The 25,408-nt window shown below is 38.0% G+C and overlaps 1 protein-coding gene across 2 annotated transcripts in view; it reads right to left on the bottom strand.

The window, feature by feature from the left end:
- The window catches only part of LOC109822722, a 41,644-nt gene continuing 27,318 nt past the window's right edge, over nt 11,083-25,408 (bottom strand). The window contains exon 16 of one of the 2 annotated variants that reach the window (XM_020388954.1): nt 11,083-11,533. In XM_020388954.1, coding sequence (XP_020244543.1) covers nt 11,372-11,533 — 162 coding nt within the window. In that variant the 3' untranslated portion in view covers nt 11,083-11,371. The remainder of the gene's footprint in view (nt 11,534-25,408) is intronic. The other variant, XM_020388953.1, reaches the window with a different exon arrangement.

The following is a 25,408-nucleotide window of genomic DNA, read 5'->3' as shown; positions in this document are numbered from 1 at the left end:
GAAGGAAGCCTAATCTCATATGTTAAAACATCACATATATATAATATTTAACGCTGTCCCTTTTATTTAAATAACTAAAAACATATGGCAGCTCCAGTACGCTCATGCCAAGTTATTGATAGGGTTATCTGCATATATACCAATTAAATTATAAGTATTTGTAAAAATACGCTCCAAATCTTAGTAGTTGCTAACTAGCTTTAAAAATTATTAATTTTGTACGAACATACTCCAAAACTCAACGAATCAATAATTTAGTTGTGCTAAAATTTTGACTATTTTGCTAATAATTTTTACATTAAGATCAATAAATTAGCTTATCAAACTTGTTTATCAATTTATTTAAGGATAAATTTTTTTTTCCAAAATTGATTATTTGAGGGGCACTTTTACAAAATACCGACGTTTAAAAGCTAATTTCTGTAAATACCCATGATTCATTGATTCAAGGTGTACATGTGCAACAACAGCCCTTATTAATGATACAGTTCTCATATCATTATTATAAAGTTCAGCAACTTTATTTCCCTTCAAATATTATGCAGTTGCTTTTCGATTAAAATGTGTCACTATGGTTTTCGTAACATTGCCATAAATGGCAGCAGTAGGGGAGTACAAATGTAGCACATGCAACGAGTCAAAATTTACAGATGCTGCATCAGCTCCGCCGTATCTTCAAAACCAATCATATCATGGGTCACGGGACCATCTAACGTACAAAAGAATAAATAAATTAAAAAAAAAAAAAAGAGTTACCTGCTATCATTTACAAGGATTGGGATCCTCTACTAATGAGGAGCTTCCTAATATCTCCTAATGGAATCTTGGCCTTTGATTTATCAATCAAATGCCAAGATCTCATCATGAGCAAAAGTAGGGGGTCCCCCTACTTTTGCTCATTAGGAGATCTTGGTCTTTGATTGATAAATCAAAGGCCAAGATATCTTTATTAGGAGATATTAGTAGAGGATCCATTAGTAGAGGATCTCAACCCCATTTGGATTACAAGAGGGGATAAATGATATGCCCGTATTTTTTAAATAATGAGTTTTCCATATCAAGGTTGATAATTTACTTGAATCTAGCTCAAGCCTCTGTAGTGTGCCCATATTCTTCACTTAAAAATATAGTAAAAAAAAGGGGGAAATAGTGTGAAATACAAATTACTGCTTTTATTTGGTCAGCCTGATTAAGGCATACTAAGCTAACACGGCTAAAACCCTCTTTGTATGTATGCTTCATATTTGCAATAAAGAACGAACTGCAACTATCGTTTGTTAACTTTTCTTACATCAAAGAGTTTGTTCAATTGAAAATTACTCAAATTGGCTTCACAAGCACACTGTTCAATGAAGTTGCTAGGCTCTCTTTTGAGCTGTAAAGGGAGGCCAAACCAAATAATTCCCACCGCCTTTCAAGTGTTTGACGCCGAGCATTTTGTCACCAAATGTAGAAGTAGAGTATAGCTAAAACCAACTCCCCTTCCATTTATGTAGGTCCCTATATGAATTTGTATCCACCTGATTTCTATTTTCTACCGAAGAAATCATTACCAATGTTTTAGAATGGTTTGCAATTTATTTTAGATATATTAGTACTATTACTGCTTGAATTGGATCATGAATGAAACGACTAACATTTATACTTGAGAAAAAAAGATATGAAAACCACCATTATGATCTCTAACTCGTAAGAAAATTGTGTTTTGACAAATAGGCCCTCCTGAGGGTGAAAGAGTCAACAGATTTCACATCGACGCTGCTACGAGGGGTCTATCCACTACTAACCCCAAATCAATGTACTTGAGGAGAAAAAGAGCTTGGATCTTTAATTAAGTTGTCATTTTATTGCAATAATGGCGGGCTATAAGCCACCTGGCCCACCAAACTATTCCATCAGTAAAATCTTAATGAAACACCCACCTATAAAAACACGTAGTGCCTAGGGTTCACGAAACTTACATAGAAAACAAATGTTTGTGTAGAAAGTCATAAATAAGAATCACACGGATGAACAAAGTTTCAATATCCAAAAAAGCAAAATAAAAAATCATGACTGAAAGCTACAAAAACATTCCTTGGCTTGTTAAAAGTTATTATTTTTTTTTTTTTTTTTTTTTTTAATTTTTTTTTTTTTTTTTTTTTTTTTTTTGAAGAAAGTAGAAGGCACAACAGCTGTTATGGAGAATGTAATAAGGACTTGTCTTGTACGGGGTTGTGAAGCTTTAATTTGTTACTTTGTCATTACTCAACACCCTCTAATACTCTATGGGAGCTTTAGATTTTTTGGTACTTTCATGAACTAAACTATGTTTAATTAGATGAACTACTACTAATTAATTAAATTAGTTCCGGGGACCACTAATAAGTTGCAAATGAACATGGAGCCAAAAAGCCCAACCGTGTTTTTTTGTCCTTATTAGCGTTACCAGTCAATTAATCATACGGTGCGTGTACACGATAGTCTCTAATTAACAATTCAATTAATAACATGGTCTCTAATTAGCAATCCAATTAATAACATCTAAACCCACACGTATAGAATAATATAATATTGGAAGGAAAAATATTCATTCATGTGAGAGTTTGTTACTGTCGAACTTTGGCTGATGGGAACAACGTGAAGAGGATGGACAGAAACCAAGACGTGTGGTACTATAATTTAGTTTAAAAAGAAGAGAGTCTGATCTCAAGGGGACAAAACGCTTTGGCAAGGCTCATATCCAAAGATTAAGATTGAAACTTTTAAGTCTTCAAGATGGGATATTGTAATCTGTAACCTAGCTGTCCATAGACGCCACATTCATCAATCATATATAATAAAGCACAATGCTCTGTGGAAGATGGTTCTATAATTTTAACTCGTTAAGCTAATGTCAATCCTCCCGGAATTTTTTTTAGATGCGATGTATAGTGCGCGGATTATTGAAAATAAGATGTATTACAACAAAAGCCATTGAATACCAGATGAGTTCCATTATATATCCAAGAAGCAATATCCAAAGTGAAAAACAACACCACCGTTTTAAAATTATTATAAAAAAAAATAGTAAACTTCACATATAGAGAGTTACATTTGTTGTGCGCCGCGGAAGCCGATTCGACAAGTCAATAGCACACACAAGAACCAATAATAGACCACAATAGTACAAGTAACACTCAATCACAGCAAGAACACAAGATTTACGTGGTTCGGTAATGTGTCTACGTCCACGGGGCAAGGAGGGGTGAGTTTTACTAATAGAAATTAAGGGGAATACAAATTAGGGTTACAAATCTTACCAAAACCCACAAATAAGCCCTCTTAATCTCTCCAAATGGCTCCAACAATAAAAGCCTCAAATCTCCTCTTTCTTCAGCTCAAAATCCTCTCCCATAAACCCTAAAAACGAGTTAAGGGTATATATACAACTCCCAAACAAAACGGGTCTGGAACTCAGAATCAGCCTGTGGCGGTCGACCGTGGGGGTCGACCGCGATCCATCGCGGTCGACCGTCACGATCGACCGCCCTCAATCCCAGAACAGCCTCAAAGTCCAAAAACATCTGCGGTCGACCGTGGCAGTCGACCGCCACGAAAACAGAAACTTCTGCGGTCGACCGCCACGGTCGACCGCCACAGGTGCAGACGCTTATCCAGCTCCGAGCACGAATTCGGTCGACCGCCAAAACCCGCGGTCGACCACCAAACTATCAGATCGACTCCTGAGCTCATTTCCTGCCAATCCTACAAATCTCCACCTCGGCGAACGTTTTGCCAAAACTGAGCCAACACTAGACGAGAGCTCAAACAATCTCACCCCCAATCAAATTCAACTCATACAACCGATTGCATCTGCAAGACTGCCTACGTATCCTCTTGCCCAAGGAATCAAGCCGAACGCAGTTCATCCAAATGGCCCCCAACGGCCTCAACAACGAAGAATGTTCAATAAATTCAAACAATGACCAAATTTTACACCTGGAAAAACTTTGGTCAACATATCAGCAGGATTGTCCTTAGTGTGGACCTTCTCCAACATGACATCACCATTATCCAATACGTCACGTACAAAGTAAAATCTGACATCAATCTGCTTCGTGCGTGCATGGTAGACTTGGTTTTTCGCCAAATAGATAGCTGACATGCTATCACCATTATCCAATACGTCACGTACAAAGTAAAATCTGACATCAATCTGCTTCGTGCGTGCATGGTAGACTTGGTTTTTCGCCAAATAGATAGCTGACATGCTATCACAATATATCTGAATGGTCTCATGTGTAATCCCCAAATCATCCAACAAACCATGTAGCCACAAAGCCTCCTTCACTGCTTCAGTCACCGCCATATATTCCGCCTCCGTAGTAGAAAGCGTCACTGTAGACTGAAGAGTGCATCTCCAACACACCGGTGCACTAGCCAATGTGTAAACATAACCTATAGTGGACCGACGCTTGTCAAGATCTCCGGCATAGTCTGAATCCACGTAGCCAATACAATCCTGCCCTGTTTTTTCATTCTTCACAAATATCAACCCAACATCCACGGTACCCTTAATAAACCGTAGAATCCACTTCACGGCCTCCCAATGCCCCTTCCCGGGGTTGTGCATGTACCTAGATACCATGCTCACGGCCTGTGATAAATCTGTTCTCGTACACACCATAGCATACATCAAGCTACCCACTGCACTTGCGTATGGAACTTTGGACATATAGTCCCGATCCTCCACTGAAACTAGTGACATCAAAGCTGAAAGCTTGAAGTGATGAGCTAATGGAGTACTCACCACCTTGGTATTACCCTCAAAACTGAATTTCTTCAGTATCTTCTGCAAGTAACTCCTCTGTATAAGCTTCAATCTCTCCTTCACCCTGTCTCTCTCAATCTCCATACCCAAAATCTTCTTAGCCTCTCCCAGGTCCTTCATCTCAAATTTAGATGACAGCTCCTTTTTTAATTTCCCAATAGCTGAAGTGCTCCTGGAAGCAATGAGCATATCATCAACATATAATAACAGATAAATGTGCTCACCATCCTGTAGCTTGCGCATATAAACACACGGGTCATAAGGGCTCCTGGTGTACCCTTGGCCAATCATAAAGCTATCAAATCTCTTGTACCACTGTCGCAGTGATTGCTTCAGTCCATAAAAAGATTTCTTCAATTTGCACACCAAATTTTCCCTTCCTGCAGCTTTAAACCCTATAGGTTGTGTCATGTAGATCTCCTCATCTAAGTCTCCATGTAGAAAGGTCGTCTTCACGTCCATTTAGACTAATCCAAATCCAGCTGTGCTACCAATGCCAATAGAATCCGAATAGACGAATGCTTCACAACGGGTGAAAATACCTCGTTGTAATCGACGCCCTCAAGCTGTGCATATCCCTTGGCTACCAATCTGGCTTTGAACCAAATGTCTCCAATAGAAGATCCCTCCTTCTTAGCATACACCCACTTGCAACCAATAGCTTTCTTACCCTTAGTTAGCTTTGCAAGTTCCCAAGTATCGTTCTTCTGAAGAAATTGCATCTTCTCCTCCATAACATTCCTCCACCTAATGGAATCAGGGCTAGACTCTGCCTCCCTGAATGTGACAGGAATCAAATCATCAGCGACCTCCACAGATAAAGCATATGCCACCATGACATCATCATATCTAGCTGGCCGATAAATCCCTCTCCTCAGTCTATCTGCTGCAATGGACCTCTGAGCATGACCCTGCTCCTGAGTCTCATCATCCACTGTATCCTCCAAATGCCCGACTGTCATCTCAACTCCTTCCAGTGTCACCTCTATAAGAATCTCAATGGACACAGTGTTGTCTGGAGTGAGTGGAGTCACATCATCCTCCACCTGCTGTGATATCCCTCCTGTCTGATCTTCCTCCACCTGTTAAGAAACTCGAGGCTTCATCATGTACGCCTCATCAAATGTGACATCTCTGCTAATGACCATCTTCTTGTCTTGTGGATCCCATAATTTGAAGCATTTGACACCTTCTCTAAATCCCATAAAGACAGCCTTCCTAGCTCTCGGATTCAACTTCCCATCACTAACATGGAAATAAGCTGGACACCCAAATATCCGAAGGATCTCATAATCACTAGCCACAAAACCAGACCAACGCTCCATCGGAGTCTTCCCCTCTATCGCAGTGCACGACAACCTATTAACGAGATGGCTCGCATAAACTAACACATCGGCCCAAAAGGATCTAGTCAATCCACTCTGTGTCATCATACATCGCACCGATTCAGCCTCTCAGCCACCCCATTCTGTTACGGTGTCTCTCTAACTGTGAAGTGTCTTCTAATGTCGTGATCCCGACAAAACTGCAGAAATGGATCACTCTTATACTCTTCACTGTTGTCTGAACGAAGGGTCTTCACCTTTCTACCTGTCTGCAGCTCCACTTTCTTTTTCTACTCCACAAATATATCTAGGACCTCATGTTTATGCTTCATGGTATATACTCAATTCCTCTTGGAATAGTCATCAATGAAAGTAACAAAATAATTTATCCCACCAAGCGATGTGTGCTTAGAAGGGCCCCAAACATCTGTGTGAATGTAATCCAATATACATTGGGTGTTGTGAATAGCGGTGCCGAACTTCACTTTAGTCTTCTTTCCAAGTATGCAATGCTCACACAGCTCCATCTTGCAGGTCTTTACACCTTTCAATAGCCCTTGTTTTGCCAATGACTGTAGGGACTTATCATCTGTGTGTCCAAGCCTCATGTGTCATAGTGTGATAGTGTCCCCCTCTGTGGTGATAGAAGCAGCCAGAGCTCCTGTAACTGTCTTACCTTTTAAGTAGTATAGGTTATTTTCCCTGACACCCCGCATCACCACCATGGACCCCTTCATGACCTTCAATGTGGCATCCTCTAAGATCACTCTATAACCAGCTGCCTCCAAAGTCCCAAGAGAAATGATGTTCTTCGTCAACCTAAGATCACTCTATAACCAGCTGCCTCCAAAGTCCCAAGAGAAATGATGTTCTTCGTCAACTGCGGCACGAACCTCACTTCTTTTAACAGCTGCCTCCAAAGTCCCAAGAGAAATGATGTTCTTCGTCAACTGCGGCACGAACCTCACTTCTTTTAACTCCTTAGTCACCCCGTCATGAATTCTGATCCGGACTGAGCCAATCCCACTAATAGGACAAACGTGATCGTTCCCTATGAGCACCACGTCCCCTCTCTCCAACTCAAAGTTGGTAAACCAATCCCTCTTAGGGCAAATGTGAAATATAGCTCCTAAATTAAGCATCCACTCCGTAGAGTCGACATAACAAACAGACGACAATGCGGGACAAGAATAACCGAAAGAATCTGAATCTGAAGTGTCGCCAACAACTTTAGCAACATTCACCTCTGAAGCTTGTACAGTTTTCCCCCTTTGCTTTCCAGTTCTATCCTTCAACTTTGGGCACTCATTTTTCCAATGTCCCTCTTCTTTGCAAAAGGCACATTGATTTCTACCAACACTTTTATGACCACCCCTATTATTTGATTTTGAGCGATTGAACCTTTGACGGTTTGGACTACGGCCACGAACTGCTAATGCATCACCCGATGCCTTCTCGGAGGGCTCACCATCATTCTTCCTCAGCTCATAATTTACCAACGCTAAGGTAACCTCCTTATAGCTAACTATAGTTCGTCCATTTATCATAGTGAGAACAAACGTACTAAACTCATCATCCGGCAACGAACACAATAGTAACATCGCATTGTCTTCATCCCACCATGATATCTACATTGGCCATATCTGAAATTAGTTTTGTGAAGTTGTTAACATGCTCCCGAATGGAAACTCCACTCTTCATCTTGAATTGGTAGAACCTCTTCTTCAAGTGAAACCAATTCTCAATGCTCTTCGTCAAATACTTTCATTGAGCGTTTCTCACAATCTCTTCGCCAACGTCTCGTTCATCACATCATAAATGAGATCCGACGTCAAGCATGACCGAATAACCCCACAAGCCCTACTGTGCATTTTCTTCCAAACCCTGTCATCAATGTCTTTAGGTTTCTCTTGTAGCTCAAGAGTCTTCTCCAAATTTTGTGCATCTAAGGCGTCCATTACTTAACACCTCCACAAACCTAAATTGATCTTGCCGTCAAACTTTGGAATATCAATTTTAGTGTTATTGATGCTCAAATTTTGGATCGCCTTTGTCAAAGCCGACCCCGATGTACTTGTAGCACTTGAACTTTGTATCACACATATTGTAGATCTACTCTCCAAACAAGAATCCAGCAGTGAATCCTTCGAACAAAACTCCCAAATCTAATCCGGAACTATGATACCACTTGTTGTGTGCCGCGAAAGCCGATTCGATAAGTCAATAGCACACACAAGAACCAATAATAGACCACAATAGTACAAGTAACACCAAATCACAGCAAGAACACAAGATTTACATGGTTCGGCAATGTGCCTACGTCCACGGGGCAAGGAGGGGGGAGTTTTACTAATATAAATCAAGGGGAATACAAATTAGGGTTACAAATCTTACCAAAACCCACAAATAAGCCCTCTTAATCTCTCCAAATGGTTCCAACAATAAAAGCCCCAAATCTCCTCTTTCTTCGGCTCAAAATCCTCTCCCATAAACCCTAAAAACGAGTTAAGGGTATATATACAACTCCCAAACGAAACGGGTCTGGAACTCAGAATCAGCCCAAACCTGCTTCCTACCGCCACGGTCGATCGCCTCAACTACAGAAACTTCTGCGGTCGACCGTCACAGGTGCAGACGCTTATCCAGCTCCGAACACGAATTCGGTCGACCGTCAAAACCCACGGCCGACCGTCAAACTGCCAGATCTACTCCTGAGCTCATTTCCTACCAATCCTACAACATTGATCGCAAATTACCTAAGAAAAGGCGTGAAGCTAACAAAAAATAGAACACACTTTCAATGATTCAAGCGCAACACGCCGCCATCTAGAAGGGAAAGTACTTGACGATAAGGATACTATTTGATGTATAATTCTATTACGCTCCATAATTTTTCTTCCGACGTTGATGGGTACCTCTCCTCTTTCTTTTCGCCCCCCGGGGGATCAAGCTCATCCAACAATATTAATCACAAATGTTTTACAATTAATTAAATATTTTTTCATGGTTCAAGAGGAGTTTAAAACCATACAGTTTTATGGTACCATGATACTTACGAAATTACTGACACATGTTAGGGACCCTACCTAGCAGTCTACAAGAATTGGGCCCACATGTTCTGAGCCCATGTTCCACATGATAGTGAAGACCAGTCAAATTCAAATAATTTACACACACTTGTAGATATAGAGTAGGTTTCGAAGTAAGACGAACAGCTTCTGCTTTAATTTCTGTGTTCGCAGCAGTGGGATGTCCTTTTTGTTTGTTCACCCTCAGATACGAGCAAATTATATAATGGTGACATGCATCCCAATTTACTATGTGTCTAATAGACGTGATCCTCATGAGAAATAGTAGTTCAAGGGGTCATGCAGCCATACCAATAATAGTGATACTAAACTAATCACTAATGATCATGATAATAATGATATAAATAAACAAATAGTAAATGAATAAATTACTACAATGTACAATTTAATTCCAATGCTCAAGTCAATAAATTAAAGTCATCAGCTAAGTAATTTGTATCAGAAATTCATACTACGTATTAGTCACCTTGTAGATGAAGACGTAAAATCGTGAACATCTTTGCTAAAGGGACTGCTAGACTCTGACCAGCATTTGAGGCTATTTAAGTCAACAACCCACGAAGCACATAGAAAAAGCTCAAGAAAACAGAGCTCAACGATTGATCCTAATTCGAACGAAGAGCAGTGTGCAGCGTTCGGCCCAGTTTTTCCTAGACTGAAAAAGGCCCTAAAACAGGTTATTATTTTGATCCACTCCCATCCTGGATTAAAACGAAAACCATTTTTCCTAAAACTAGGCCCAAATCAATTCTGAACCGAGGTTTGAGGAAAATGCCAAACTGACCCAAGTTTGATACGTACCAATATTCATCTCTATTTAGAGATCACCAATATGGATAAAGATGTAGTTCAATTAGAACAGCTCACATTCATCAAAATGGATACGCCTACAGATCACATGAGGAAAAAACATACTAAACGGTATGAAAAGGACAAATATACTAAAAACATATGAAAGGTGTAAAAGGGACAAATATACTAAAAACGATATTTAAAAAAAAGTGTTGCAAATTTAAGCAAAAAACTCTCTTTTACATCAGAGCTCATCTATATTGCAACATAAATAAAAACCTACAGTTAAATCCCCGAATCATGAAAATCAACTGTATCACGTAGTCAAGTAAAATAACCAGGATTCTTATATTGCAACATAAATAAAAACCTAGATAAATCCCCGAATCATGAAAATCAACTGTATCACGTAGTCAAGTAAAATAACCAGGATTACCTTATACCCGAGCCAAAAACTCACTCCACATGCAATTATACAGCAGGAAAATTTTTTAGAGCCAACTTTCATCTGGGTATTACAGACATCTTGATTTAAAACCATGTTCGACAAAAAAACGGAGTCTGTGTACACCAAGGGGGTGTTTGTTTGCATGCAAGTGAAAGATGAAAGTGAGAAAGTTACTTTCATTTAACAATTAAGAGGTGTTTGTTTGCATGCAAGTGAAAGATGAAAGTGAGAAAGTTACTTTCATTTAACAATTAAGATGTTTGTTTTCATGTAAGTGGTTATGAAAGAGTGAGAAAGTTACTTTCATTTAACAATTAAGATGTTTGTTTTCATGTAAGTGGTTATGAAAGTGAGATATAAGAAAGTTACCACATAAGATTTAATACAATTTTGACTTCCCCTAAAAAAGTGAAGTCACATGAAAGTGACAAAAATATAACTAATTTAATTAAATAATTTTAATTATATTTTCTAATTGACAAAAATATAACTAATTTAATTAAATAATTTTAATTATATTTTCTAATTAATCTTATTTTGCCACGTCATCTTCACATTGCACTTTCGATAATAATTTAATTTTTCAAACAAACACTGTATTTCACTTGTGCTGACATTGATGTAAAATTCATTTGCAAAAAAAATAACTTGCATATTTTAAATCCACTTTCAAATTGCCAAACACCCCCAAGTCTTTCTTCACTATTTACAGTACAACTATCCACATTGAGGAATTGCTCATGAAGTAGAGATCATCTTGAGCAGAAAAACAAAAACAAGTCCCCCAAGCACCATATAGGCATTCAAATTCACATATATATGGGAAGTTATTTTTCTAACACACTACTGCTGAAATTGAGAAGGATTCCAGAACTACATAAAACGCTACATTGATAATACAATGTGGGAAAAATAGAAAATCTATTCAAGGCTGGCATGTACGATAAACTTCAGCTCGCATGACATCAATAGGCATGTGATCAAGGGTGTACCTCTCAGGCCCTAGATAGACTCCTGTCTTCTCGAGGAGAGCAAGACCCTCCTCCCTGCTGAATCTTGATGAATAGAGTTTCAAGTACTCAATATCCTACAAAGAACATAAAGTGAAAAAAAATGGAATCATCAATGTACAAAATGGAAAAATTCTGGTGCATGTATCTTGTCCAACTGTGTAATGGTTTTAATGAATACTGACAGAACTATACTTATAGGTGCTGTTCGGCAACTCCTCCTTATCCAGGTTGGTGGATCCTTACCTGGTTAAGAACTTCAATAGTGTTTAGCAGAAACTGGCCAGAATTGACCCAATTACTTTTAGTTCATTTCCCCCCCTTGAACAGGGCTAGGATTTATCCACCCTCTCATGTGGACCAATCCTAACCCGGTTAAGCAGTTAAACCAGGTTAACGGGGAAAAGTCAAATACAGCCTAAGAGTATGATAGGAAATGAAGCATTGAGGCACTCGAAGTATATTCCACTAGATTTATTCAGATAGCCAAGACCTTTATCCTCTCTCTTCAAACAACAACAGAGAGCATATTCTCTATTTGCCTGGACCCATCCAACATACTATTTGTTGCTTGCTCGGTTGCCCCAGCATTCAGACCCTCCATTTCTGCAGTCTCCCTAGCCTTTCGATATCCTCAGCACAGTCCCATTGCATAATGTCCCATTGCTTGAATCCCCAATACTCAGTTGAGGATGATTGGTACCACTACCAGCACCCCAAATCAATTGAAAAGTTATAAATACCAGGGTTTCCATTGCTTGAAACCCCAAAAGACTGAGCTGAGGATGGTTGCTACCACCATGTAATAACTAGTTTTTGTTCTATGCATTATGGGCTTATATCTTTGCTCGTTATTAAGTAAAGGCCCATATCATGTTTTGGTTTAGGTTAATTGTTAGAATGCCCGGTTAGTAGGGACGCTAAACCGTATTCGTATAAGGGGAAATATCCGTAACCGTATCCGTTAGGAATACGGATATGGTTATTCAAATCTATAACCGATAGGATATGGTTACGGATATGGTTTTCTAGTGAAATATCCGTATTCGAGTCCGAAATATCTGAATACATATTAGTCATACTCTTACGATAGTTTCGATTTTTAGATTATGGATTTGTGATTAATTTTGATGATCAAGATGTTTAATCCTAACTTTTCAATTATAATGAACATATTAACGAACTCTTTTGTATCACATGAACTGTGTTTTTCTCCATACTATCTAGTTTTCTCATATCCGTTTTGTATCCGTATGCATATCCGCTCATATAACCGCATGTATATCTATAACCGTATCCGATTTTAGCAGTTATGGTTATAAATTTTCCTTACCGAGGTATATCCGTATCCGCATCCGTATCTGATATGGTTAAGCGGATATCGATATAGTAAGCATCATATCCGAACCGTATCCGAACCGAGTGCACCCCTACCAGTTAGTCACTGGGCCCATAGTCCTTAGGTTTGGATAGTAAACTAGTTTAACCTATAAGCCAATCTCTAGGAATATCTTAACCACTTCGCACCCTCATTTTTCTCTTCTGTGAAATTTTCTTACGAGGTGGAGAAACAACAGAACAGATTTGCAACTGACAACTTTATCAAATCCCTCAACTAATACAACATCTCTAGCTATCTAATCTTTTATTAAAAACCCTTATCTTCTTAAAAAGACTATCCATCTCCTCTGCCTTTCTTCACAGAAACACCCAAAGGGGTAAAAACAGAGAGACGCAAAAAAGAACCTTGGCAGAGTTAGTTGAGGGAACGGATAGAGTTTTAAATCTCAGAGTTCAAAATATCTTTGAATCAAGCATTTTCTATCCTTCCAACTTTTTTTTTCATGATCACCTTTTCCAATTACTAGAATTTCTTTCTGAAGTAATGATAAATAGCTTGTAGATGGCTTTAATCACATTTTGTTTGTCATAATACTGTAGGACATATCTTTCGCCTCTTTGTGCAAATATTTAGAGGCAAGCATTTACATCCTTTCTAATCTTCCATAATTACCCTATCTAAGTACTAGTTTTCTTGTAAGTTATGCTCCATGTTTAAATATACAAGCTACGACTTTTATTTGATCTAGGGCCTATTTTTTCCCCCTAACATCATAATAGACGTATAGCATAAAAATAAATAAATAAAACTTTTCCTAAGATATAGTTGTTGCTATGTTTCAAAAAATACAAAGTGTGGTTTAAATAATATTGTTTGAAATTAAACTTTTGTTCCATACATTTAAATATTTTCTTCTAAAAAAATAATATAAAACTTTTCCTAAGATATAGTTGTTGCTATATTTCAAAAAATACAAAGTGTGGTTTAATAATATTGTTTGAAATTAAACTTTTGTTCCATAGATCTAAATATTTTCTTTTAAAAGTATATTATTTTTTATTTATTGATTAGTTTCAGTAATGTTTGTAAAGAATAAGCCCTGAGGTGTATCATTATTATTTTTGGAAATCCTAGTCTTATATTACAAGAACTACATATATATGTAGACTTTTATAATATTATTTTTCTAAATGATTATTATCCTTTCAATCAAAAAGTAGTTTCTTTTATTTGAAATATAAAATTTTCCCTGTAGAAGATTTATTGGCTAAACTATCATAAATATCTTTTGGATAGTTGTCTAACTAAATTAGTTTTTACCAAAACCTTTACCATGTTCATGGTCATAGTACTATTATTTTGTTATTATTTTTGGCCATATAAGTTTTGTACAAGTAGAAATTTAATATTCAAAGTCTTTAGTAGAAGACTATCTATTCTTAATTTAAATTTTGGAGATTTTTAGAATAACTAGAAAATTTAGGTTACATACGTTTTCAGTGTTGCAATTTTTCAGAAGGAAAGAGGTGACATAGTGGTTAGGTGGCTTGTGCTTTGCACTTTGGCCTCAGGTTCGAATCCTGACGCTTCTTTTTTCAATTTTTTTAATACGGTCTGTTGTGAACAAACCCTACTCGTTTCAGATCCACCATCATCTAATCAGACCTGTTTGGGTCTAAAATTCATGGTATATGTCTTTAGCTTACAGAATTACTTTTGTTGAGTCATTTTATTATCAGCCACACCGAATTAACCCATTTGACATTGAACAATTGCTTTATTTATTTATTTATTATTTTTCTCAAGGGAGTTATATTGTATGATGTGATATGAAAAATCTCGTAGTGACATCCAATAGGACCGATTGTGCAAGAAGACGACTTCCGTCAAAATATGATTTATAAGCGTGTTATTCATAACATGGCTATCCCCTCAACATCGATATCCCGGTGTAAGGTTTTTCTTTGAATATTGATTATTATTATTATTATAGCATTAACTAGACGGTGCACCCCTCTTTGATTATACATGTTCTAGACCTCATATATTTTCAAAAGTCATTTCATAGTAACTATGTAGCTAGTGCATAACATTTCAAGCATGGTCACTTAAAATAAACAGATGAACACGGGATTTAATAAAGGGGAATTGCACGGAGAATATAAAGTGTATATAAGTGGTTCTATGCGTATACGTGATATCCTGTATATATGTATATATATTAGGGCCCTTGGCCAACACTTGACTTGAAGCCATGTTCTCAAGATGGTTTACGAGAAAACCAACTTATATATATTCAAATATTCTCCCCTAATTCAATTAACCTATAATAAAACATAAAGTGTTGGGTGAAATGTGGTAGTGTTTACTTGATATCAGTAGTTAGTATCTTTATTTTGGTCACCTTCAACTTAGTTTACTTTCTTTTTATATCTGTCACATGTACCTACACATGCACAAGTTCCTCATTTTGCATGCTTGCTAGGAGATTTCTGACTCCCTTGGGTTTGCGCACCCCAGATTCGTGGATCGTTCTTTCTTCGCAGAATCAAGACTATTTTGAGGGGCAGGCCCAGTGACAATGATCACCATTCTAACTTATACTTTCCTTCAGCTCATGTTGTTTTAGCTAGTTTATTTGTTCAGACTTTCCACTGAGCCATGTATGGCCTTTGTATTTCTTTCTCGTTTTCATTGTAGATATAGATGTAATAAACTCTGCTTCTCTAGAGATCTTTTAATTTATAACCATGTCTTCCTTTTGCTATCTTAATTACATGCTCTACAATGTAGTTTCTTGTTATAAATTTATGTATAGGATGATATAGAAACGTGAACGTGACCATAAGGTTGCATCGTCGACCGAGTCACGGATTTTCTTTATTGGTATCAAAGTCAGGTTTGGTAACTGGTGTCTCATCTTGTATACAAGTAAACCTAAGATTAGGCTAGAAACAAAGCATGGATTTAATTGATTTTTTCCTTTTTAGAAATACATCATTCGACTCCAAGACGTCGACCCACTACGCCAGTTAGGCTTAAGGAATAGCAAGTCGATCAGGCTGATCTTGCAAAGGTGATTTAGAGAATTAGTGGCTCAAAATCGCAAGAGAGATGAGCAACATCAAGCTGCAAGACAAGAAAATGTGTTTGATTTTTTAAAACTGAACCCGCAAAGTTTCCCTAGGATTGAAGGCGAATATGAATGAAATGTGGCTGCAAACCATGGATCATCTTTTGAGGGCAGCGAAAATACCAGATGATAATAGAGTCGACATTGTACAGCTACAGTTGATAAATGTAACTAGAACATGAAAGGATGCAGAAGTGAAACTTCCTAAGTCGATTTCATGGGAGACCTTTCGGCAGCGTTTCTTAGAGGCATTTTCCCCTAAGACAGCTCGGCTTGAGATGCACAAACAGTTTGTATATCTCAGGCAAATAGGCAACACCATAGATGAGTATGCCGCTGAATTTGCCAAGCTCAGCATGTTCGCGTTGGGCATGGTGTTTAATAAGGTGAATAAAGGACAAAGGTTCATGCAGCGTCAGAAGGGAGTCGAGACTTATGTTGATGTCATGGACGCGGCTCGCAAGGCAGAACAGTTGATCGGGATCATGAGGTCAGTAAGGGGGGAATCATAAGTGCCTTGCACGATAGACATCAGGGGGTAATCAGCACATGCCTCAGAAGGGAGGAGCACCAGCCAAACACTAGTAAACATGATCTTTGACATTAGCTACATGGTCCACAAATATGATGTCACTTCTGTAACAAGCTGGGACACTTGATGAAAGACTACATGAGAGCTAACGGTTTATGCCTTACATGCGGGGTAACAGATCATCAGCTCACCACTTGCCCTAGTAGAGGAGTTGCAACATGGACTCCTAGTGGAGCGGTAGCACCAGCAGGATAGGCTGGACAATAAAGAAGACCATCACTTCCTACTCAACATCAGACATTTAGAGGACATCAGAGGGGACAACAATTCCAAGGTCAGAGATAGTGGAGAGGTCCTCAGTTTCAACACTTGTACCAGCCTCAGTATCAATAGAGGAGCCCAGGGCAACATGGTCAGCAAGATCAGCAGCAACAAAGACAATGTTAGGTTCTGACACTTATCGCTGAGTAGGCAGATACATTCGGTAATATGATCACATGTACCGTTTTGGTTTATTCAGTACCTGCATTTACCTCTTTGATTCTAGAGCGTTACTTTGTTTTATATCTTCTCCCAACATCATTCTTTTGACTTCTGCTTTGAAGTTTTGGAATTCTAGCTTCCACTTGATGATGAGGGTGTCGTTCATAACACGACATACCATACCATATGATACTCTAGATTACTGTTATAAATAGCGGTAAATAGCCCCCGCAATAACGACGCTAATAGCGTTAGCGGTCCCTTCCCGCGACGCTATCGCCCGTTACGCTATCGCGTAATAGCGATGACATATTACGAAATATGTCTGTTCGCAAAAGTGGTCAATAGTATCATAACGGTAAATAATGAACGATTGCATTCGAAATTTGCTTTTTGATTGCTATTTAAAAGCGGTTTAAGCCTTTTTTTTTTTAAATTAAACTCAACATTTGACCACCATTACATTCCACCGTCTCCTGTGATTTTTAGCATACTCGTCACCTCTCATATCCTCTGACACCTATCTTGATACTTCCTCTCACCTCCTTCACCGTGAGCTCTTAGGGCAGTCCTGTCACCGTTAAGCTTTTCTTCTCGAAGACGATAATTTTTTGACTCATTCAGTCATCTTCGGTATTACGTGATGGTTACATGTCTATTTCATGTTTAGGATCTCTCTAAATCATCCAATATGTACTTTTAGATTTCTTAGATTTTTTTAATTTTTTTTAATATTTATACATATCTAAATTAGACCGCTATTTGACTTTACGCTTTTTACTGCTATTTTACCGTAATAGCCCGAAATAGCCTTAGCGATGCATCACCGCTACGTGACGCTATCTGTTATTGATAACCTTGCTCTAGATGCAGGCTGGAATATCCATATAAGTAGCGAAGTGTTGACTTCTAGCAATGTAAATGATGTCTCGTTGTAGTCCGTGGCAAAGAGGTATATGCAAACTTGTTAGAACTTGTTAGTGATTGACTTTAATTGGTTCGACGTTATTCTGGATATGGATTGATTTTACAACTTCCATGCTGTTATAGATTGCCGATGGAGTGTGGTTTCCAGGATACCAGATCACCCAATGTTTGAATTTATAGGCGATAGCAAGGTAATGGAATAGCCAGAGTATCGAGCGGGTCGAGCGGGCCCAGATGGAGTCTTAACCTGTATCGAGGTAGAAGAGAAGCTTGTACCAGCAATTGTCGAAGAGTTTCTTGATGTTTTTCCTGATGAGTTGTCGGTCTACCACTAGACAGAGACGGAGTTTGTCATGGATCTTATTCTAGGAGTTGCGCCTATCTCTAAACAACCTTATTAGATGTTGATAGCAGATTTGGAGTTGCGAAAGCAGGTCCAGGAGGACTTAGTACTTCACCTTGAGAAGCACCAGTAGTGTTGATGCTAAAGCTAGATGGTAGCCAAAGGATGTTCATTGTCTACAAGGAGTTGAATCGGTTTACCATAAAAAATAAGTACCTAATTCCCAGAACTGATGATCTTTTCGCTCAGCTCAGCGAAGCTAGGGTATTTTCTAAGCGGGACCTCGAATCAGGTTATCACCGGCTGAAGGTGAGGAAGACATACCCAAGATTACATTTCGCACACGGTATGGGCATTATGAGTTCCTAGAGATGCCATTCGGAGTGATGAATGCCTCATCTACATTTATGAAATTGATGAACAATGTGTTTTCATAGTATCTTGACTAGTTTGTAACAATATTTTAAATATCGGTCAATAAATCGATATTATTGGTGATTTATCGATTTTGGGGACCTTCCGCTATGATAAGTTCGATTCTAAATCGGTTATCATTTTTGGATGTTTATCGCCAATAATGCGACGATAAAGTGAGTTATCGACCGATATTGTAAGCCTAAAAATCAAAATTATCGGCCTTTAATTTGAGTTTTGATTTCGGACAACAGACAACTATTCAATGCACTTTAAATCCAACCCGATCCGAGTTTCTACCATTAGTTAGTGATCCTAAACATAATTATTTATATTTTGATATATTTATATTTCATTAAATATGGTTATATTATATTTTAGAATATTATATTATGTATATCACCATCCGATAATGTCACTCCGATAAACACTACTTATTCCCAATATATCCCCGATATCCGTTATCCGATATGGATTTTGACCTTCCGATAATTCCCCAATAACCGATATTTAAAACATTGGTTTGTAATGGTGTTCATCGATGATATTCTTATATACTCCAAGACCAGAGAAGATCATGTAGAACATCTACGGATTGTATTGGAAATCCTCCGGAAGGAGAAGTTTTATGGGAAGTTGAGCAACTGTGAGTTCTGGCTAGAGCAAGTGTTCTCAGGGAATATGATTTCAAGGGAGGGCATTATTGTGGATGTGAGGAAGGTCGATGCGATACTACGATTGCATCCACCTACATCGGTGTTAGAGGTGCGGAGTTTCCTAGGGATGACTAGATATTATAAAAAATTCATAAAGGATTTCGCTAAGATTGCATGACCCTTTACTAAGTTGATTAGGAAGGAAGTTAAATTTGCATAGACCCGGGAGTGTCAGGCAGCATTTAATCAGCTAAAGAAGAAAATAACGACAACGCCGATTTTGACTATTTCAGATGAATCAGGAGGCTTCGTAGTGCACACAGATGCTTCTAGATTGGGGTTAGGTTACGTCCTGATGCAACATAGGAAGGTAGTAGCTTATGTGTCTAGACAGCTGAAGACAAACGAGAGGAACTACCCAGCTCATGATCTGGAGTTCACGACAATCATATTTGCATTGAAGTTATAGAGGCACTATCTTTTGGGGCCAGAGTGGAGGTGTGTATTGACCTTAAAAGTTTGAGATATATCTTCACACAAAAGAAGCTCACCATGAGGCAATGTAGATGGTTGGAGCTTATAGCAAATTACGATACTGGTATGCAGTATCACCCAGAACGGGTAAATATGGTCCCTGATCATTTGAGCAGGAACTGTGGCAATGAGGTTTACAATGCAGCGAAATTGTTAGCTGAGTTCTGGAGGATGGATATGGAGATTATTCTACTTGGAGTTGGGAGACAATTGATGATCATGTAGTTACAGTCGACCTTGATAGATTGGATCAAGGCTACATAGTTGGAGGATACTCAATACAAGAAATTCAAAATTCAAGGCACAGGTGGAGTCTATAGGGAGAGGACTGATCTAGAGATACACGAGGATGAATCTTTGCGCTTTCGTGGCATATTATGTGTGCCTAAAGGTGATGTGAGGAGAGTTGATGAAGGAGGCACACAGTTCAGTACTTTCTATTCATCCAGGTAGCATGAAGATATATCGGGACTTGAGAGAGCATTATTGGTAGCCGGGAATGAAGATGGAGATAACTAGATTTGTGTCAAAATATCTTTTATGTTAGCAAGTGAAGGCTGGGCATCAGAGAATAGTCGGGTTATTACAACCATTTCCCATTCCTGAGCAGAAGTGAGAACATGTTACCATGGATTTTATCACACCTTGCTGAGAAGCAAGAAGGGAAATAGTGTCGTATGGGTAATGGTAGACCGACTCACCAAGTCGGCTTGCTTCATACCATTTCGGGTTGGACAAATGACGAAGAGTTTAGTGGAGCGATATATGAGGGGGATAGTGCGCTTGCATGAGATACCAGTTAGCATTGTGTTCGATAGAGACACACGGTTCTTACCACAGTTTTAGAGGAGCTTGTAACAGTGTCTTGGGACTAAACTAAATTACAACATGGCTTACCACCCTTAGCCAGATGGACGGTTAGAGAGAGTTATATAGATTCTAGAGGACACGTTGCCGGAATGCATGCTAGATTTCAAAAGGATATGGGAAGACCACTTACAGTTGGTGGAGTTTTTTTATAACAGCTATCAAGCGAGCATTCAGATGGCGCCTTACAAGGCTTTGTATGAGAGGAAATGTGGATCTCCTGCCTATTTGGACGACTTGGGAGAGTGACATCTGTTATGACCAGCTATAATAGTGCAGACAGTAGAGATAATAAAGACGAGACGAGATCGCCTTAAGTCTATTCAGGACAGGCTGAAGAGCTGAGCTAATGCTAAGAGGAGACCACTATAGTTTCAGGATGGAACATATGTCTTCTTGAGGATATCTCCTACAAGAGGAGTTATCAGATTTGGTAACCATGAAAAGCTTACTCCGCGTTTCATCGGTCCATTCGAGATATTGGAGAAAGTAAAAGAGGTGACATATCGATTAGCACTGCCTCCATCATTGGAGGGAGTGCATGATGTGTTTCATATATCGCAGCTTCTACGATACATGCAAGATAAGACCCACATCCTAGACATCACGAAGCTTCAGGTTGGAACGAACCTGTAATATGAAGAGCAGTCGATGGCTATTTGGACAGACATGAGAAAGTCCTCAAGAACAGGACAATCCCTTTAGTCTTAATATCTTAGGGACATCGTGCAGACCTAGTGATGCAATGTCGGGGTGAGAGCGATATTCGTCAACGCTATCCACATCGCTTTGCTATAGGTAACATCTAGCCCCGTGTGTACTTAAATAATTAGATTTAATTTCGAGGACGAAATTTCTTTTTATAGTGGGTAAGATGTAATAACTAGTTTTTGTTCTATGCATTATGGGCTTATATCTTTGCTAGTTATTAAGTAAAGGCCATATCATGTTTTGGTTTAGGTTAGTTGTTAGAACACTCGGTCACAAAGCCCATAGCCTTTGGGTTTGGATAGTAAACTAGTTTAACCTAAAACCTAGTCTTTAAGTATATCTTAATCACTTCGCACTCTCATCTTTTTCTTCAGTGAAATTTTCTCACGGAGTGCAAAAACAACAGAACAGATTTGCAACCAATAATCTTATCAAATCCCTTAGATACTATAATATCTCTAGCTATCTAATCTATTGTTAAAATACCTCATCTTCTTAAAAAGACTATCTATCTTCTCTGCCTTCCTTCACATAAACACCCGAGAGGAAAAAACAGTGGCAGAAAAGAAGCTTGGCGGAGTTAGAAGAGGGAACATATAAGGATTTCAAATTCCAGAGTTCAAAGTATTTTAAAGGTAAGCATTTTCTATCCTTCAACATTTTTTTTTCATGATCACCGTATTCAATTACTAGCATTTCTTTCTAGAGGCATGATAAATAGCTTGTAGATAGCTTTTATCACATTTTTGTTTGTGATAATACTGTAGGACATCTTTCGCTTCTTTGTGCAATTATTTTGAGGCAAGCGTTTACATCCTTTCTAATCCTCCATAATTACCCTATCTAAATACTAGTTTTCTTGTAAGTTATGCTCCATGTTTAAATATACAAGCTATGACTTATATTTGATCTAAGGCCTATTTTTCCCCCCCTAACATTATAAATGTATAGCATAGAAAATAAATAAATAAAACTTTTCCTAAGATATAGTTGTTACTATGTTTCAAAAAATACAGAGTATGGTTTAAATAATATAGTTTGAAATTTAATTTTGTTCAATACATTTAAATATTTTCTTCTAAAAGTATATTATTCTTTTATTTTATTGATTAGTTTCAGTAATGTTTTTAAAGAGTAGGCCTGAGGTGTACCAATTATTTTTGGAAATCCTAGTCTTATATTATAAGTACATATATATGTAGACTTTTATAATATTATTTTTCTAAATAATAATTATCCTTTCAATCAGAAAGCAATTTCTTCTATTTGAAATATAAAAATTTTCCTATAAAGATTCAGCAGCTAAACTTTCATAAATATCTTTTATTAAGGGTTGGGATAGTTGTCTAACTAAATTAGTTTTTACCAAAACCTTTACCTTGTTCATGGCCATAGTACCATTATTTTCTTATTATTTTCGGCCATATAAATTTTGTACAAGTAGAAATTTAATTTTCAAAGTTTTTAGTAGAAGATTATCTATCCTTAATTTAAATTTTAGAGATTTTTTGTATACATAGAAATTTTAGTTTAAATATGTTTTTAGTGATGCTAGTTTTCAGAAGGAATGTGGTGACATAGGTTAGGTGGCTTGTGCTTTGCACTTTTAGCCTTAGCTTCAAATCCTATGACACTTCTTTTTTCAAAAAAAAATTTTGAATACGGTCCGTTGTGAACTAACCTAACCCATTTCGGATCCATCATCATCAAATTAGACACGTTTGGGTCTAAAATTCATGGTATAGTTTGAGTCTTTAGCTTACAGAATTAGTTTTATTCAGTCATTTTATTTTCAAGCTAGACCGAATTAACCTATTTTGACATTGAACAATTACTTTATTTATTTATTTATTTATTATTTTTTCTCAATGGAGTTATGTTGTATGATGTGATAAAAAAATCTCTTAGTGACATCCAATAGGACCGACTGTGCAAGAAGACGACTTCCGTCAAGATATGATTTATAAGCGTGCTATTCATAGCATGGTTACCCCCTCGACATCAATATCCTGGTGTGAAGTTTTTCTTTGAATATTAATTATTATTATTATAGCATCGACTAGACGGTGGATCCCTCTTGATTAGACATGTTTTAGACCTCGGTTATCTTTCATAGTTTTATGAAAATCGTTCCACAGTAACTCTATGGTTAGGGCATAATACTTCATGCACGGTCACTTAAAATAAACAGATCAACACGGGGATTAATAAAAGGGGATTGGATGGAGAATATAAAGTATATAAAAGTGGATTAATGTGCATACGTGATATCCTGAGTTATACATATATATATAAGGGCCAAGGGCCAATACTTGACTTGAAGCTGTGTTCCCGGGATGTTTTACGCGAAAATCAACTTATATACATGAAAATATTATCCCCTAATTCAAATAACCTATAATAAAATATAAAGTGTTGGGTGATATGTGGTAGTGTTTACTTGATATCTGTAGTTAGTATTTTTATTTTGGTAATCTTCAACTTAGTTAATCTTTCCTTTTACATGTCACACATACCTACATATGCACAATTTTCTCATTTTGCATGCTTGTTGGAAGGTTTCTGACTCCTCTAGGATTCGCGCATCCCAGACTCACAATGTTTTTCTTTACAGGATCAAGAGTATTTTGAGGAGCAGGCTCAGCGGCAGTGATCGCCATTCTACTTTCCTTCGGCGTAAGTTATTTTAGGTAGTTTATTTGTCCAGTCTTTCCTTTGAGCCATGTGTGGCCTTTTGCTATCTTAATTACATGCTTTACGGTGTAGTTTCTTGTTATATATTTTTGTACTAGATGATCTAGAGACATGAATGTGATTGTAAGGTTACATCGTCAGCCAAGTCACGTTCCAACTTATACATTTTTTTGGAAACGGGGCGTGACACACCACCTAACATCAATTGAAACTAGATGATTAGCTTTACATGGACTCCTCAAATTTAAGGTCTTTTTGCATCCGATAGGGATTTCATCAGTGTTGTAAATAGCAGACAATTGTGGCCGCAATTGCATTAGCGGCCCTTGCGCGTGATGATTTTGGCCATAGCATGAGAAAAAGCACCGAAGGCCGCTATTCATCCGCAATAGCGGAGAAAAGAGCGAAATAGCTCTCAAAAGTGGTTAATAGCGGTTAAAAGCGCTTTTGAACACTATTAGCGCTTTTTTGGTTGATTTTTTTAATAAAAAACCCGACCAGAAAACTCGTACCTGACCCAACTTGTAAAACCCGCTCTCTCTCTCTCTCTTCTGTATCCGACTGCCTCCGCCTCTTTCTCAAAAGCCTTAACAAGACCTCCGCCTCTCTCTCTCTTTCGTGTTGGACGAGCTCCAGCTCTACTGCCACCCTCCACTCCTCTACCTCCTCTCCAGATCCTCCAACTCCTCGACGAGCTTCATCTCCTCTCCTCGATATTGTAGCAAACAACAGTCTCTTTGACGAGCTCCATCTCCATCTCCATCTTCATCTCCTCTCCTCTCCAGATCCTCCAACTGCCTCTACTCCCAACTCCTCGACGAAGCCATGTCCTTAAATTGATTTTTCTTATTTTTTAAATATTTAAATATATTTAAATTGAACCACTATTTAACTATGAGCTATTTGCCGCTATAGGCGCAAATAGCATTAGCGATGTCTCACCGCTACGTGACGCTACCCACTATCGATAACCTTGGATTTCATAATTCTATTGCAACATGAAGCTTTTATATGCAAAACATGCATATTAAATTTTATCTGATTTAGAAGTTTCTCTTGACTTGACCAAGTGGCTTTTATTTATTGACCACTCGTTACACACATGGTTGTGCATATTTGTATACACATATATAAATATAACAATGATCCCTGTCAAACTTTGGCACATTTCCATTTATGATACGTCACAAAACCTGGACACTTGATATGTGAGCCCCATGTCCTAACAGCTCAGGCCAAACCTAACAACAGCCAATCACCTCTTGGCACCAGTAATCCATTCTTCCGAAATATAGAACCTCTCTTCCATTGCTGTT

This window comes from Asparagus officinalis, chromosome 8 (assembly GCF_001876935.1).
Source record: "Asparagus officinalis chromosome 8, Aspof.V1, whole genome shotgun sequence".
In the NCBI taxonomy this organism is placed as follows: Eukaryota; Viridiplantae; Streptophyta; class Magnoliopsida; order Asparagales; family Asparagaceae; genus Asparagus; species Asparagus officinalis.
This window is presented reverse-complemented; position numbering and strand designations above follow the sequence as displayed.